The sequence below is a fragment of the Sciurus carolinensis genome, chromosome 12 (assembly GCF_902686445.1).
Source record: "Sciurus carolinensis chromosome 12, mSciCar1.2, whole genome shotgun sequence".
Taxonomy (NCBI): domain Eukaryota; kingdom Metazoa; phylum Chordata; class Mammalia; order Rodentia; family Sciuridae; genus Sciurus; species Sciurus carolinensis.
Genome location: NC_062224.1, coordinates 43945166 through 43963904, shown reverse-complemented (window position 1 = coordinate 43963904; position 18739 = coordinate 43945166). Strand labels below are relative to the sequence as shown.

The window sequence follows — 18739 nt, the reverse complement described above, 5'->3', positions numbered from 1 at the left end:
AATTAGTTCAGTGATTTCTTTTTCTTCCCTGGGAAAGTATTTGGTACATAAGTGATTATTGAGTAGGTTCAATCTCCCACATGTCTGATGAAAATTGTCCTAATTATAGCATTTCCCACAGGAGCTTAAGAGTTAATATGAACAAAAGTTTACATCAACAATTCATCTATTCTAACAGCCCATATGTTAATGAGACCACAGCAGTGAAATTGAATGATGACTTGAAGTGGTACAACCATGGTTGGGTCTGGGTAAGCATCCTACTGGTGATGGCCTCAGACCCAAAACCAGTGAAAAAACCTGTATTGTGGTTGGAAAGTATCCCAGCATATTTGAGAATTTGGTAGGTTAGAATAGTAATTAATTTTTAGATTAAGGGTAAGTTGATTTAGCTCTATAGCAATTGTGAATACTGTAATCATGATGAGTAGAGTGGTGGCTTTTAAGTACAGGGGCATAGTTAGGGTGTAATATTCATGGGACAGATATTATTAGATAGTAGGAATCCTATGAAAATGCTTCTGATCAGGAGGCATTCTATAATTGACCACGTAATGACTAGTGCTACTGGTATGATCTAATTTAAAGCTGTAATTTAACTGTAAGTTAAATTGATGGTCTGAATTGTTATTCAGTGCCAATTGGAGACAACTAGTACTTAATGTGTTTTTCCCTCATCCTGATATCAGGGATTATGGAGATCACAGATACATGTGTACCAGTAACCAAAAGACCCCCAAAATGTGATTCTTTTCCACTTCTCCATTCAACACTGACCTCAGCATAGGTCCTTATGTTTCCACTAGGGTATAAGAACCTGAACTAACTCATGGTCTGTTCTTTTATGAAAGCAGACAGTTCTTATTGACTGACTCACCAATTCATATCAAAATTCAAAGGCAAGAGCTAAGCAGTAGAAATTGTATTAGTTCTAGACCTAGTTCAACCATATTAAGGGCATCCTTTGGCCCTCGACTAGGCCATCTGATCCTTGGTCAAGAGCCTATAAATCTATTTCACCAGGACTCTCTTGTTGGGTATCCAGTCACAGATCTCATTGAGAAGGCCTTTGCCTAGATTGTCCAGGAGTTAGTGCCCTATTACCTTTTTTACATTGCGTTCATTACTAGTCAATCAATAGCAGTACCTGATATTTTATGTTTTGTAATTTGTTAATACCCAGATTGTGTCATGTCCAGTGACCTAACATTATGAGGAAGTTTAGTCTAGTTGATTTGATTCCTGCCAATAAGGATGGCATGAATGAATTTAGAAATCTAAATCTGGTTAAAAGTCTCATTGTAAGCTGTTACTTACTCTGTCAGTGTAGGCTTTAGGACCATTAGCGTATTTATTTCAAAGGGACATTGTCACTTCTGCGAAGGTAACCTAAATATGTTCTTCAGTAGCAGGAAACTCATTATGGGTGACTCACTGTCAATGTCAACATAGCATCTAAGGCAGAAAGGAATGTGTGTGAAACATGCACTTTCTTCTTCACTTCTTTTTCCACCTCCTTAGGCAATGTGGCCACTACCAAGTCTCTCTGAAGGAGTTCTGTGGTGATTAGCCCCACAATGTACCTCTCTACTTCACTAAGCTTAATGAGATATTTCCTTCAACTTGGAGGAAACGACCCATGACTCTAGCTCTCTGTACTTGCTGTACAAAGTTGAACTCATGGTTCTCATTCTTTTTCATTAAAACACATCTCTCAATAGCTCACTGCATCATAGGCTATATATCAGTTCCAGGAAATGTTTAGAGCTAACTATACTCCTGAGATCAGTGTGCAGGTTCTCTAATGATTTTAAGTCCTATTGCCAGTGAACCATAAGCAGTAGCCAACTCTTCTTCCTCTGGTGAATCTCTAATTTGACCCACAGAGTTTTAGTAAATTGTTCCCCTTCAGAAGTGAAAAGTTTAGGCAAACATTAAATAACACTCTTTTAGAGCATCCCCTGGGGTCTGCTAGCATTGGTCTAACTGTTCAAGGGTTCTGGATGTTTCAGACTCTTAGACACTTTTAATTCCAGTAATTGGAATTGAAATTACTCCACACCAGAGTACCCTGTGGGCTCACTAGGGCCTCCCAAGTGTTCCTTGTAGAAATGCATTTTGCTTCACTGACCTTGTTTGCTGTATTAATTTCTCAGAGAGGGATGCCAATTTTTGAGTTGGTCAGTTAAGCCAAACTGAAAAGAACAGTGTCTGCTTACTGTAAAGGTTTCGATGGGAAAATACCCTTATTTCACTAATGTTTCATTTTCCCCTTTGGAACAGCAGTAGGTAGGGATCAGATATATTAGTGCAGAGAGTATTCAAGGAAGTAAGATGTGGGTGGAGGAGGGGTATTTCAACTGAAAAGCCTAAAACAAAAAGCTTTTCCTATTAAATGGATTCTGTGTGGGATGTAGAAGCAGGAGGGCTAGAACTAAAAAGCCCTGAATACTGAGTCAAAACTGAAAAACTTCTTCAGGTTGCCCCTTCCCCTTCACCATAAGTGGTCTAGGCACACATAGTGCCCTAGCAGTACTGTACCTCAGTCAAGCCTACCTTCCTTCCATAAGAAGACTCCACTTCAAGGTAACTTGGCTAAGAATGCAGTATGCCTAAGAGTTGGGTCAGCCTTGGGAGGGGGTGAGCCTAAGTCCAAGATTGCAACTACTTCCAGAGTCTGGAGTATACTGGTTGTGCATCAAAGCTCTTGTGATTTGGGAATAATTCTCTGATAAGAAATGCTACGTAATACCTTTGTGATTGTCTGTGAATTGAACCTGAAAGATCACATATAAGATTTGACTTGTAGTTGGACTCCTCAGTATAGTCACATATGCATGTAAACAAAAATTTATGCACATTTGCATATATACTTATACATGTGCACATAAACATGTATATGAAGCTTCATAGACATATTTAGAATTTCAGAAAATCTTGGGCACCTTCAATTGTAGTCCATTTCCTCAGGGCTTGTTCTTGCCTTCCTTTACTTCATATGTAAATGTCCTCTCTTTACTATGTGGATCTTAACTAATCCACAACACATTGACTCATTTGCACAGTCTTGTTGTGCTGAAAAATTATTAGAATTTCATAGCACATATTTCTAGAATAGTGAATAACAAATGTGCTGAAAATATTTTGTAATTTGTTTATAGCTTCCCCTCACAAATCTGCCAGCAAATGAGGGTATATGCCTGATAATTTATGAATTACTTACATTATTACTTTGTAATTAGAAGTTTCATTTTTTCAAAGGAGAATGAAGGGAAGGGAGAGGGCATAGGAATAGGAAAGACAGTGGAATGAATCTGATATAACTTTCCTATGTACTTATGTAAATACACCACAGTGAATCTCACTATCCACAAAACATCCTAATTAGAATAAGATATATTCCTTCCTTTATAAATAGATTAAAATAGATTCTAAAATAGTCATGTATAACTAAAAAGAACCAATTAAAAAATTCCAAAATACAAAAAAGTTTCATTTCTTTAAGTTTTCTTTCAGCTTTAGTGTCTCCTTCTTACTCTTTGTGATTTAATTTTGTTTTTGAAATATGTGGAATATGATCCTGATTCCTAAAATAAATATATGACAAAGGTACATTTAGAGTAGGCATATCATTACTTCCTCAGTTCTGCCACTTTCATCTTATAGGTAAACAACTATGTTGTTTTCTGATACTTCACCTATGCTTTATATTGTAAAGGCAAGTATCTCTAATTTTTTATTTTTTACTTATTTTCCCTTTTTCCTTACCTAAAAATCAGCATACAAGTTTTCCCTCATACAGATTTTTTCCTACTTAATATTATCTTTTAGAAATCCCTTTAAGTCAGTTTATAGAGATCTTTTTAATTCTTTTTATTGTTCCATGTATAGCTGTTTGTATCACATCATTTATCATAGTTTATTTAATACCATAATTGGTAGTATGTAAATTAGCATATTCAACCAATTCTCATGCTTTATCTTTTGTGTGGTTTTGAGTTTTTTGCAGTTACAAATAATTCCATAATGAATAAAATTGTACATATGCGTTTTCATTGTGTAGTCTATGAAATCTATACTATCTATAATGCATAAATAACTCAAGAAAAATAGATCCTACTACCGTATATGATGACTAGAAATGTTTGTGAATGAAAAACTTTAACATGAAAGCTCATTAAAACTGTTCACTATTTTTTGCAGATCTAGCATTATAATAATTTAGCTGTTAACTATAAAAATGATAGAGAATACTGCTGTAAACTTGTTCTAAATTTGAAATGCAATCAATGGTGATAATCAGGATCCCATTGAGGGGAACTGGAGAGTGCCAGCAGCAAAGTAGACCCACTAATTGCTCAATCTCTTTTGTATTTATTGGGACCAAGAGGGACCAAAGTTGGGAATTTATCTCTGTAGTAAGAAATGTTGCCCCTTCCCAGTTTACTCCAGGGACTTCACTTGGGTACAAGGTGCTGGCAACTTATCTATTTTAATGGTCCATCCATGGTGCTGCATGTGAGTTAACACAGCATCCAGTTCTTGTTAGGTGGTGCCCCTAACTGAGCCTACCAGAAGGACATCACAGTAGTGGAAGGCTAGCAGAAGAAGCCAGTATCACACAAGATCAGCCACTTAATGGAAGATGGAAATACTCAAGTTTCTGTAGTCTCCTCAGGTGAATGGTAAAGTAAACCTGAGAAATTTGCATTCCTTATAAAAATCTTTACAAGTTGAGAGAAAATGCTGCTGTACCCTTGTTATCAATATTAAATTTAAGGATTCCAAACTGATCTCTTTTTAATTTGGTGAACCAAATGCATCTGTTTATTTAGCTCCTAATGAAGAACCAGATGAAAATCCTATCATTAACTCTCCAGAGTCAATGTCTAAATTAGAAATGCAAGCAAAGAAACAAAAAACTTCCAAAAGGGAAAGACTTACTAGTAAGTATAAAAATTATCTAAAACTTTAAATTATTTTAAAAAGAAGTTTATCAGAAGATCATTTTGATAAAAAATGTATATATGCATATATTTTACAGAATTTACACTTTGACTAAAGGGTGAATTCCCTACCATAACTTACAAAAAAAAAGGAAGTGAAAATATTAATATCCTTTGGTTGGGATTTTGTCCCTAAGATTACTTTATGACCATAGGACATGTGATAGCCTCCAAGGTCTAATAACAAGTGAATAATTGTCTTCCCAGGGTACTGTGCCTTTTAGAGGATTCCAGGTAATTAGGAGTCTAAAACCTAATGGGCATCTCTCACCTGTACCAGTGGCCTTCTGCCATAGACTCCAGTCAGAAAGCAGATACTACTCAAACAGCAAATGGGGACTAAGTAGACTAGGAAGTCTGTCTGAGAGTGTGTAGGGCATTTTCTTAAATCATGGTCTTGCTGAAATGAAATAGCCTCTCTGGTAACCCCATATATGGGTGTCATCAAGGAAATGTTTCCACATGGGAAAAATGAGAGTGTCAGTATCTGAATCATCCCTCTAATAACTGGATCTCTATTTATTTGTTAGACCAGGGAGGCCTAAAACTTGGCTGTCTTCTCTATAATGAAATGTCATGTCCATTAGAGATGAGTCCCAGGAATTTCACTAGAGTACTAGTTAGCTGTACCTTGTCTGAACTAATGACATAACCAAGAACTACTTGTGGGTCACTAAGGCATTTAGTCCTTTCTGGAAAATATCTTTCTTTGTGCCTACTTAAGTGATTTTATCCATATCATGGACGACTGGTCCTTCCTCTGAAAGCCATCATTTAGAGGTCATGACCTATACACTGATGACAGATCTTGGAGCAATTTGGTAGCCTTATGGAAGGATATCAGTGATGTATTATAACTTATCGCATACAAAGTTAAACTGATGTTGACCATCTCTGTGGAAAAGTATATAGAAAAGGGCATTTGGGAGGTCAGTGTTTGCATATCAAATTCCCTCAGTTCAGATAATAGTCTGTAGGACAGTCACAATGTCTTGTATCACAGGTACTCAAGGTTATACTGCAGCATTGAAGCACCAAAATCAGTTGAGTCATGGTCACCAAGGTTTCGTGCAAAGACCAACTTATTAGTGAATGGATAGATTATCTCTTGGAGAACTTTTTCTTCATTAAGCTCTGTCATGAAAACAGCTTTTTAAAAAACTTTTTCATTCCAAGAATTTGTTCGGGCAACAAATGTGCTAGGTAGTCAGCAGATATACAGTCCTCCGCGTGTCCTAAGAAAACAACCATAAATTCAGCAGTTCCACCAGGATTTGGGCTGAATGCATGTGAGCGTTCACTTAGAAAACACATCCATACCAATAATACATTTAGTACAGCAGCCCATAAAAATGGAGTTTTGTAGTGACTCAAAAGGATGGACTCATTGTAGTTTTGATCAAGGGTATTTTTGGAAAATAAAATAACTTCAGAAGGAAAAGCAGTATTATCACTTTCCCCCAATTCCTGGTGTCAGAGGTTTTAAAGACCATGGACACCTCTGCATGGTTAACAGCCCTACGTGTGCAACTTCTTCCACCTTCCTCTTTTAATTCTGATCTTAGTATACGCCCTCAAATTGTCATTAATAACATAGGGACTTTGTTGTACCCCTAGTTTTGTTTATTTTGAAAACTGAGAGGTCTGAAAAAAAGTTGTGGTGGTGACAGATTTCTCTGATTCATCTCAGTACACTGGGAGATATATAGTAAAAAGCACATTTATTAGTTATAGCAATCATCATAATTTGAATTTGAATGTTGAATCCTATGTGCATTCCCTAATGTGGAGATTCTTAGTAGAGAGGAAGGCCCTGTTGTTGAGTAACTAGCGCCAGAGATTCCTTTAGGGAAAACCTTTATCTAGATTATTCAGGAATGGGTGCACAATTACAAATTTAGATTTCTCTGTTCACTGGTCAAAAAACATTGCTATCGGCGATCCAAGATGGCGGCCTAGAGGGTGACTGCACCCCCAGTCGCTCCAGAACCCAGGAGTTAAGAAGGGGAGGCATTGAGAGACTCGGACTGAAATAGAGCCACGGGTGAGTCTGCCCACTGGGTAAAGCTCGGCCCGGGTGGCAGGCCCAGATAGAGGTGGCTTATCAGAGCAGGGCAGGGCAGCTAGAGTCTTCCACAGGCAGCCCTGCGCACTCCGGTGGTGGACCCCGCCCACACAGCCAGCTTCTCCAGGTTCTCGGAGCGGGCCCCCTAGTGAGAGCCTTTCTGATCAGAACAAGCTCCAAGTCCCAGAACCAGCGCAGCGCAGTGTACTCCGGAACGCAAGCAGCTTCATGGACCAGGATAGGGCAGCCAGAGACTTCCCCAAGTAGCCTGGACCCCTGCGGTGGGAGGTGCCTTTCAAGGCTAGCTTCTCGGACCAGACCGCCCAGTGAGAGGCTTTCTACATAGAACCAGCCACAAGTCCCCAAACCAACGGAGAGCTTCGATCCGCAAGCAGCATCTGGGATCAGGGCAGGGCAGCCAGAGACCTCTTCAGGCGGCTCTGCCCACTCCGGCCGCAGGCTCTTTCCATGGGGCGATCCAAGATGGCGGCCTAGAGGGAGACTGCATCCCCAGTCGCTCCAGAACCCAGGAGTTAAGAAGGGGAAGCATTGAGAGACTCGGACTGAAATAGAGCCACGGGTGAGTCTGCCCACTGGGTAAAGCTCGGCCCGGGTGGCAGGCACAGATAGAGGTGGCTTATCAGAGCAGGGCAGGCCAGCTAGAGTCTTCCCCAGGTAGCCTTCCACACTCCAGCGGTGGGCTCCTCCCACACGGTCAGCTGCACGGTGCAGGCCCCCAGTGAGAGCATTTCCGCACAGAGCCAGCTCCAAACCCTGGAACCAGTAGGGGGCTAGGGGCAGCTTCCTTTAGATGCACTACATTATCAAATTCCTGCAAGACATCAGGCTACTGAAGGCTGGGAGGTGATACACTCGAAATCTACCGGGACACTATAAGCCAATAGCGGAAAACTGCAATATCTCAGGGTCCCACTGACAGCTGACCAATATGAGAAAACAAGGGAAGAAAATGTCCCAAACAAACCTAGATACTACATCAATAAAACCCAATGACAGCACAGCAGAAGAAATGTCAGGAAGGGAGTTCAGAATGTACATAATTAAAACGATCAGGGAAGCAAATGAGGAGATGAAAGAGCAAATGCAGGCATTGAAGGAGGTGATGAAAGAGCAAATGCAGGCATTAAATGATCGCACCAATCAACAGTTAAAAGACCAAATACGGGAAGCAAGAGATCATTTCAATAAAGAGTTAGAGATACTGAAAAAAAAACAAACTGAAATACTTGAAATGAAGGAAACAATAAACCAAGTTAAAAACTCCATAGAAAGCATAACCAATAGGATAGAACACCTGGAAGACAGAACCTCAGACATTGAAGACAAATTATTTAATCTTGAAAACAAAGTTGGCCAAACAGAGAACATGGTAAGAAATCATGAACAGAATCTACAAGAATTATGGAATATTATGAAAAGGCCAAATTTAAGAATTATTGGGATTGAGGAAGGCTTAGAGAAACAAACCAAAGGAATGAACAATCTATTCAATGAAATAATATCAGAAAATTTCCCAAATCTGAAGAATGAAACGGAAAACCAAGTACAAGACGCTTATAGAACTCCAAATATACAAAATTACAACAGACCCACACCAAGGCACATTATTATGAAAATACCTAACATACAAAATAAAGACAGAATTTTAAAGGCTGCGAGAGAAAAGAATCAAATTACATTCAGAGGGAAACCAATAAGAATATCAGCAGATTTTTCAATCCAGACCCTAAAAGCTAGAAGGGCCTGGAACAACATATACCAAGCCCTGAAAGAAAACGGATGCCAACCAAGAATCTTATACCCAGCAAAACTTACCTTCAAATTTGACGATGAAATAAAATCCTTCCATGATAAACAAAAGCTAAAGGAATTTACAAAAAGAAAGCCAGCATTACACATCATTCTCAGCAAAATATTCCATGAGGAAGAGATGAAAAACAGCGATGCAAATCAGCAACAGGAGGCGCTAGCCTAAAGGAATAGCCAAATAAAGGAGAAACCAAATCATGTCACAAAGAAATATGAGTCAATTGACTGGGAATACAAATCATATCACAATAATAACCCTGAATGTTAATGGCCTGAACTCATCAATCAAAAGACACAGACTGGCAGATTGGATTAAAAAGAAAAATCCAACAATATGCTGTTTGCAAGAGACTCATCTCATAGAAAGAGACACCCATAGACTAAAGGTGAAAGGATGGGGAAAAACATACCATGCACACGGACACAGCAAAAAAGCTGGAGTATCCATCCTCATTTCAGATAATGTGGACTTCAAACCAAAACTAGTCAGAAGGGATAAAGAAGGACATTACATGCTGCTTAAGGGAAGCATAAATCAGCAAGACATAACAATCATAAATATCTATGCCCTGAACATTGGCTCATCCACGTACGTCAAACAAATCCTTCTCAATTCCAGAAATCAAATAGACCACAACACAATAATACTAGGCAATTTTAACACACCTCTCTCTCCACTGGATAGATCGTCCAAACAAAAATTGAATAAAGAAACTATAGATCTCAACAACACAATCAACAATTTAGACTTAACAGATATATATAGAATATACCGTCCAACAAAGAGCGAATACACTTTCTTCTCAGCAGCACAAGGATCCTTCTCTAAAATAGACCATATTTTATGCCACAAGGCTACTGTTAGCATATACAAGAAGATAGAGATACTACCTTGTACTCTATCAGATCATAATGGATTGAAATTAGAAATAAATGACAGAATAAAAAACAGAAACTTCTCCAATACCTGGAGATTAAATAATACACTATTATATGATGAATGGTTAACAGAAGACATCAGGAGGGAAATAAAAAAATTCTTAGAAGTAAACGAGAACAAAGACACATCATATCAAAATCTCTGGGACACTATGAAAGCAGTACTTAGAGGAAGATTTATTTCATGGGGCGCATTCAAAAAAAGAAGTAGAAATCAACAAATAAACGACTTAACACTACAGCTCAAAGCGCTAGAAAAAGAAGAACAGACCAATACCAAAAGTAGTAGAAGACAGGAAATAGTTAAATTCAGAAACGAAATTGAAACAAAAGAAACAATTGGAAAAATTAACAAAATAAATAGTTGGTTCTTTGAAAAAATAAATAAAATTTATAAACCCTTAGCCACACTAACAAAGAGAAAGAGGGAGAAAACTCAAATTACTAAAATTCGGAATGAACAAGGAAACATCACAACAGACACGAGTGAAATACAAAACATAATTAGAAGCTATTTCAAAAATCTATACTCCAACAAACAGAAAACCTCGAAGACATCAACAAATTTCTAGAGACATATGAATTACCTAAACTGAACCAGGAGGACATACACAACTTAAATAAACCAATCTCAAGCAATGAAATAGAAGAGGTCATCAAAAGCCTACCAACAAAGAAAAGTCCGGGACCAGATGGGTTCTCAGCCGAGTTTTACAAAACCTTTAAAGAAGAGCTCATTCCAATACTCCTCAAACTATTCCATGAAATAGAAGAGGAGGGAACCCTCCCAAACTCGTTCTATGAAGCCAGTATCACCCTGATACCTAAACCAGACAGAGACACATCGAGGAAAGAAAATTTGAGACCAATATCCTTAATGAACATCGACGCAAAAATTCTCAACAAAATTTTAGCAAATCCCATACAAATATATATTAAAAAGATAGTGCACCATGATCAAGTGGGTTTTATCCCAGGGATGCAAGGTTGGTTCAACATTTGGAAATCAATAAATGTCATTCACCATATCAACAGACTTAAAGTTAAGAATCACATGATTATTTCAATAGATGCAGAAAAAGCATTTGATAAAATACAGCATCCCTTCATGCTCAAAACATTAGAAAAAATTGGGGTAGTGGGAACATTCCTTAACATTATAAAGGCCATCTATGCTAAGCCCATGGCCAATATCATTCTAAATGGTGAAAAACTGAAAGCGTTCCCCCTAAAAACTGGAACAAGGCAGGGATGCCCTCTTTCACCACTTCTATTCAACATCGTCCTTGAGACTCTAGCCAGAGCAATTAGACAAACCAAAGAAATTAAAGGGATACGAATAGGAAAAGAAGAACTCAAACTATCCCTGTTCGCTGATGACATGATTATATATTTAGAGGAACCTGAAAATTCCACCAGAAAACTTTTAGAACTCATAAGTGAATTCAGTAAAGTAGCAGGTTACAAGATCAATGCTCATAAATCCAATGCATTTTTATACATAAGTGATGAACCTTCAGATAGAGAAATTAGGAAAACTACCCCATTCACAATAGCATCGAAAAAAATAAAATACTTGGGAATCAATCTCACAAAAGAGGTGAAAGACCTCTACAATGAGAACTACAGAACACTAAAGAAAGAAATTCAAGAAAACCTTAGAAGATGGAAAGATCTCCCATGTTCCTGGATAGGCAGAATTAATATTGTCAAAATGGCTATACTACCTAAAGTGCTATACAGATTCAATGCAATTCCAATTAAAATCCCAATGATGTACCTTGCAGAAATAGAGCAAGCAATTATGAAATTCATCTGGAAGAATAAAAAACCTAGAATAGCTAAAGCAATCCTCAGTAGCAAGAGCGAAGCAGGGGGTATTGCAATACCAGATCTTCAACTCTACCACAAAGCAATAGTAACAAAAACGGCATGGTATTGGTACCAAAATAGACAGGTAGATCAATGGTACAGAATAGAGGACATGGACACAAACCCAAATAAATACAATTTTCTCATACTAGACAAACGTGCCAAAAATATGCAATGGAGAAAAGATAGCCTCTTCAACAAATGGTGCTGGGAAAACTGGAAAACCATATGCAACAGAATGAAATTAAACCCCTATCTCTCACCCTACACAAAACTCAACTCAAAATGGATCAAGGACCTCGGAATCAGACCAGAGACCCTGCATCTTATAGAAGAAAAAGTAGGTCCAAATCTTCAACTTGTTGGCTTAGGATCAGACTTCCTTAACAGGACTCCCATAGCACAAGAAATAAAAGCAAGAATTAACAACTGGGATAGATTCAAACTAAAAAGCTTTCTCTCAGCAAAGGAAACTATCAGCAATGTGAAGAGAGAGCCTACAGAGTGGGAGAATATCTTTGCCAACCATACTTCAGATAGAGCGCTAATTTCCAGAATCTATAAAGAACTCAAAAAACTCTACATGAAGAATACAAATAATCCAATCAACAAATGGGCTAAGGAAATGAACAGACACTTCACAGAAGAAGATGTACAAGTAATCAACAGATATATGAAAAAATGTTCAACATCCCTAGTAATAAGGGAAATGCAAATCAAAACTACCCTAAGATTTCATCTCACCCCAATTAGAATGGCGATTATCAAGAACACTACCAACAATAGGTGTTGGCGAGGATGTGGTGAAAAAGGTACACTCATACATTGCTGGTGGGGTTGCAAATTAGTGCAGCCTCTCTGGAAAGCAGTGTGGAGATTCCTCAGAAAGCTTGGAATGGAAACGCCATTTGACCCAGCTATCCCACTCCTTGGCCTATACCCAAAGGACTTAAAATCAGCATACTACAGAGATACAGCCACATCAATGTTCATTGCTGCTCAATTCACCATAGCCAGATTGTGGAACCAACCTAGATGCCCTTCAGTTGATGAATGGATAAAGAAACTGTGGCATATATATACAATGGAATATTACTCCACAATGAGGAATGATAAAATTATGGCATTTGCAGGCAAATGGATGAAATTGGAGAATATCATGCTAAGTGAGATAAGCCAATCTCAAGAAACTAAAGGACGAATGATCTCGCTGATAAGTGGATGAGGACATATAATGGGGGGGTGGGAGGGGTTAGCATTAGGTTTAGGGTTAGGTTTAGGGTTAGGGATTAGGAGAGCGGTAAGAATGAAGGAAAGAAGGACTGTATAGAGGGAAAAGAGGGGTGGGAGGGGTGGGGGGGAAGGGAAAAAAATAATCAAACATCATTGCCCTATGTAAACGTATGAATACACAAATGGTATGCCTTGACTCTATGTACAAATAGAGAAACAACATGTATTCCATTTGTATACTATAATTAAAAAACAACAACAACAAAAAAAAACATTGCTATCTTGGTAGTATCCCATACCCAGAAATTAGTTAAGATCTGAATGTGTCACAAAATAATTGACACCTTATAAGGAAGTAGCACCATCATAACGTCACTCCTCTTCTCCTAAGAATATCCTGCAAACTCACCAGCACCTCCCAAAGTGTTCCTTCCACAAAGACTTTGTGCTTCATTAACTGCTGTAGTCTCTGAGAAAATTTGTCTGAGCAAGATGCCAGTTTTTAGTTAGTCTATTAAGATAATAAGCCAAACTCAAAGTAGCAAATTAACCATTATTCACATACTGAGATATTGAAAACGATAGGAGCTGGCCCCAGTTTAGTAGTCCATTTTACCCCACAGAACAGCCCTTGACAAGAACCAGATGCTTCAGTGCAGACAGCAGGTGGCATGGGAGGGTGGATGACTCACAGATAAAGGAACCCTAAACAAAATGCTCTTTACTGTTTTATGTACCCTGAGACCAGGATAGCTAGAGCTCTGAACAACATCAGTACCCTTAATCATTTTCCCAATCCTTTGATTCTCAGATTGCTTTAGAAATGCTTAGCACATGCCACTAAAATATCAAACTAATTAAAAGTTTTCATGATTTATTTGAGGTCCTCTCCTAGCCCCACTCTCATGTACAAGAATGAGGGTTGATGTAAAATACTATATTGTTGAATTGCTGCTTTGATTTTTTTCCTTCATTTATTTTAAGTTTTTATTCCATCTTCACATCTTTGTTGATTTTACTTTTGAAACATGTAGAATATGAAACTGTTCCCCAAAGTAAAAAAAAAAAAAATGCAAAAAAAGTTTCATTTAAAGTAGTATCCTTCCTTTGCCAGGCTTCCTTTCTAATTTTATAGAGAATCAACATTATTCCTGATGTCTTGTGTTTCTTTTCATAAAGATAGCCATGCCTCTTTTTCTCTGTCTTCTTATTTCTCAATCTTTCTTATCCAAAGGTAGCATATAAGATTTTCCCTTTGCAAATTTTCTTTGTTTAACCTTTTTCCTAGAGATCCTTCCAAGTCATTATAGATACATGTGTCATTCATTTTTTAGCTGTATTTACTGCTATTTGTACTGCATTATATGCCATCATTTGTGCTATTCTTTAGTGGATAGTATATACCTTAGTTTATTTAACCAGTCTTTCTGTTTGAAAATTTATGTGGCCTTGAATATGTCACAATTACAAATATGCTATAATAAATAACATTGTACATATACATTTTTATTTTTAGTTCTATGAATATGTATTAACCTAAAGTATAAACAACCCAAGAAAACTAGAAACTAACATAAATTAGATTCCTAGAAATGTTATAAAATAATGAACCTCAGCACACACCCTTTAAAAGTATTCTCACAACATTCAAGGTAGATCTGTCATTTTGGTAATTTTAACTATCAAAATGAGACATAATTCTACTATACAATTATTACATATTTGAAATATAGAACTCTCTCAGTAAATATGTTTTTTTCTACTAAGAACCTAAATATCTTTTTATGTAGATTCTGATGAAGTGCCAGACAAAAAACTTGAACATCATGATTCAAAACTTGAAATGCAAGTAAAGAAATTTAAAACTTCCAGAGAAGAAAGATATAATAGTAAGTATAATAATTATGGTAATTTTAAATTTTAAAAAGTCATCAGATCTATTTTCTTTGGTTTGTACATTTGAGCATATAATTTATATAAAATTTACACCCTGACATAAAATATGAACACCCTAAAATAACTAGAGAATAAAAACTACATAACATTTGTTTGGAATTTCTGATCATCAGACTATTTCCTGGCATTCTTTGTGCTCAGTGTCCACCAAGACCCAATAACCGGTCAGCAGTCTAAAAGAATTCTCTCTGGCAATCATAAGAGGTTATGGATCAAAATCCAGTGTGCACCATTGAATGTCACAGTATACTTTTGCCATGGATTCCATTTGGCAATCAGAAAGGTTGCTGAAACCTGTAACTCAAAAAGAATATCAGAGAGGGCAAGGAGAAGGGCTGCCTTTGTGGTTAGCTGGATTTAGGGATCCTGTCTTTAGGTTCCACTCAAAAGTAGATGGCTTTCTGATAACCTGATGGATGGGCCCTTATACAGCCAATGTAAGAAATGCAAGAGCACCAGTAGCTCAATAGCCCCACCAATCACCGGGCTTCCTTTTTATTTGTTGGAACTGAAAGCAGCTAAAACTTGATTATTATCTCTCTGCAGCAAAACACACTATCTATTCCTAGTTTATTTCGAGAAATTTCCTATGGTCCATGGGTTTTTATACCTTGCCTGTATTGATGCCCTGGCCATATTGCAACAGGTGAATTAACATAGCATCCAGTCCTTGCTGGGTAATGCCTTTGTCTGGACCCAGTGGATCATTATAATAGGATACTAGTGCTCTTTCTTTTTTTAATGGCTTTTATCAGGCCATTAAATATATAATGTAACCCATTCCGCATAAGGCAAATTGGCCCTGATCACCTATATGGACAGGAAGTCTAGAATGGGCATTTGAAATGTCAGTTACTTTATACCTACTTCCCTTATCTAGGATAGTAACCTCTATGATAGTCACATTATCAGGTAATGACAGTACCAGAAATAGCACTACAGTGTTTAACTTTGACACAGGCCCTCCATTCCTTCCAGGGAACACACAGATATTGGCCATATTATAGTCTAATTTTATTTTTAAAGCCAAGAGGTTTAGGTAAAACTTTTTAGGGCTCTGTGATTCATTTCAAAATTCAATGGGAGAAGGAGAAGAAACAACATTTATATTAGTCATAGGGAGAAAAACTGAGCAAACCTTAGGGGACTGCTGTTGGATCAGGTAATTAGCACAGATAGGAAAGGAATGGCTCACTATATGTACAGTTGTTTATATCATGTTATATATCATAAATATTACACATTATAAGCTTTTCATCACTGTAGCAAAAATGTCTGAGTTTTCAGTCTTATGCTAGACAGGCCTCATTGCTTTGACCCAAAGTGAGGCAGAATATTAAGACAGAAAAGCATGGTGCAGCAAAGCTGTTAACCTCATGGCTATCAAGAAGCAGAGAGAGGTAGGAGGAGGGGAAAGGGGTCAGGGTCAAGATATAGTCCCAAGGGCATACCCCTAAGGACCCACTCTCTTCAGCCAGGTTCTCCCTTTCATAGCCCCCACCATCTCATTGGTTCTTTCAGCTGTTGTTGGATTGATAAGGTCTGATAAGGTCAGAGTTCTCATGATCCAATAACTTCACAAAAGCCCTACCTCCGAACACTACTGCACTGGGGATGAAGCATTCAACACATAACCAGTGGCATCCAATCCAGGGGGTGGGGATATGAAAGATGGTAGAATGAGACAGACATCATTACCCTATGTACATGTATGATTACATGAATGGTATGAATCTACATCATGCACAACCATAGAAATGAAAAATTGTACCCCATTTGTGTACAGTGAATCAAAGTGCAGTCTGTGTAAATAAAAAACACATTTAAAAAGTTTAAAAAATCATAACATTACATCCCTGGCCTCCAAAGGCCCATGTCCATCTTAAAATGCAAAATTCATCGAGTTCATTTCCAAGAGGTCCCAAAATCTCAACAGTTTTAACATTGCTCAAAAGTCTAAGTTCAAAGTATCTGTGAGACCCAAGGCAAACTTTTAGTTGTGAGCTTTGTAAAAATCAAAAATCAAGTGACATACTTCCCACATACAATGGTACAGGGAGAACATTACCATTCCAAAGGGAGGAATAGGGGGACAGAAAGGAAGAAGGAACCAAAGCAAAACCAAAACCCTAGCTTCCCTTCTGGCATTCAGGGCATATGGTGACAGAATGTGGACTCCAAAAGGCTTGGGAAGCTCCACCCCTACAACCTTTCTAGTTGCAGCCCACAAAGCTTTTCTCTTGTGTTTTCTCTCCTTGCTACCTGCAGCTTTCTTGGCATATGTTTTCTGGCATCTCCATCTCCTTGGGGTCTTCATTACAACTTTGACATCACTCTGATAACTGCATGCATAACCCTCTGAGGAGCTATCTGCAGGAATACTAGCCCTGCCAGAAATTACCTGACCTCCCAGGCCTTCCTTTTAAGTCTTAGTGGAAATCTCCATGCCCATGCAAGTATCTTACATTCTGTGTTCCTTCAAAACCAGCACCACATGAACACCACCACCAAGGTCTGTCACCAGCTTGAGCAATACCTGGACCCCCCAGAACTATGACTGCAGCAATTTCTCTGAGTGCCTGGAGGCTGAGCACAGTAAAATATATCCTGAGGAAATAAATTCCTAAGTGTTCTTGTGAGAAAAGAGCACCCTGGCACTCTCTTCTCAAAGTGAAGTCTCTCAAAAGAATTTTTACTTTTACACCTTTGAATATGTGATGTATTGGGGTCTTGCTGATTCCTGAGATGTCCTCAAGGCATCTTTAATATTTCGTGGGCACAAAGCTCTGGGTTTCTCTTCAGTGCCACACCTTGTATGACCAGTTTTACACACAATTTTCTGATCAAACTGCAAGTTTTCAGAACTTACCACTCTGCTTTTTGCTTCCCATTCTTAATAAATTTGACTGAAAGCAGTTAGCAATACCCATTCCATAGCCTGAATGTTGTACTGCCTTGAAATTTCCTCCACAAGATTAATTAATCCATCACCTTTAAACTCAGACTCATGGAAAGCCTAAGAGCATGAACAAAATGTAGTCAAGTTCTTGACAGAACGTAACATATATGACCTTTAGTCTATTTCCAATGGAGTCCTCATTCCCATCTGAAACTTCATGAGCACCATCTTTACTGGTTTCATTCCTACTGTCACTCTGATCTTCTGGGCTTCTACCAGAATTGCCTAGTAAGTTTCACCTACATCATTTTAAACCTTCTCTAGCCTGTGTCTCCAAATTTTTCCAAATTCCTCCCACAAACTAGTTCCAAATTCTTCTGAACCACATAGTCAGATATAGTTACAGCAACATTCCACTTGTGGTACCTATTTTCTATGTTAGTTAGCTTTTGATTGCTGTGTCCAAAATGCCTATCAAGAACAACTTAAAGGAGAAAGAGTGTTTTTGGATCGTGGTGTCGTAAGGGTGAAGTTCATGGTAGGCTGGCTCCATTGCTTTGGGCCAGGTAAGGCAGAAGTAGAAGGGAACAGCAAAGCTGTTCACCTTATGACCTCCATCAGGAAGGAGAGGGAGAGAAGGAAAGATGGATAGAGGGAGAGAGAGGGGAGGAGGGAGGGAGGGAAGGAGGGAGGGGGAGAGAGAGAGAGAGAGAAAAAGAGAGAGAGAGAGAGAGAGAAACAGAGAGAGAATAGAAGGAACCAGGGTCAAGATGTAGTCCCCAAGGGCACGCCCCCATGGATCACAACCTTCAACTAGGTGTGACCTCCACAGCCTCCACTGCCTTCCTGTGGTTCAGTCAGCTGTCAATGGATTAATCCACCAATGTGGTCAGACTTCGTGATCCACTCACTTCCTCAAAGTCCCACCTCTGAAAACTA

General features: G+C 38.3%; 1 protein-coding gene across 1 annotated transcript in view; it reads left to right on the top strand.

Annotated features, from left to right (window-relative positions):
- The window catches only part of LOC124961283 (coiled-coil domain-containing protein 7-like), a 51394-nt gene that overhangs the window by 20195 nt on the left and 12460 nt on the right, over window positions 1-18739 (top strand). Inside the window, exons 6-7 of the mRNA XM_047519926.1 lie at window positions 4836-4946; window positions 14736-14834. Coding sequence (XP_047375882.1) covers window positions 4836-4946; window positions 14736-14834 — 210 coding nt within the window. The remainder of the gene's footprint in view (window positions 1-4835; window positions 4947-14735; window positions 14835-18739) is intronic.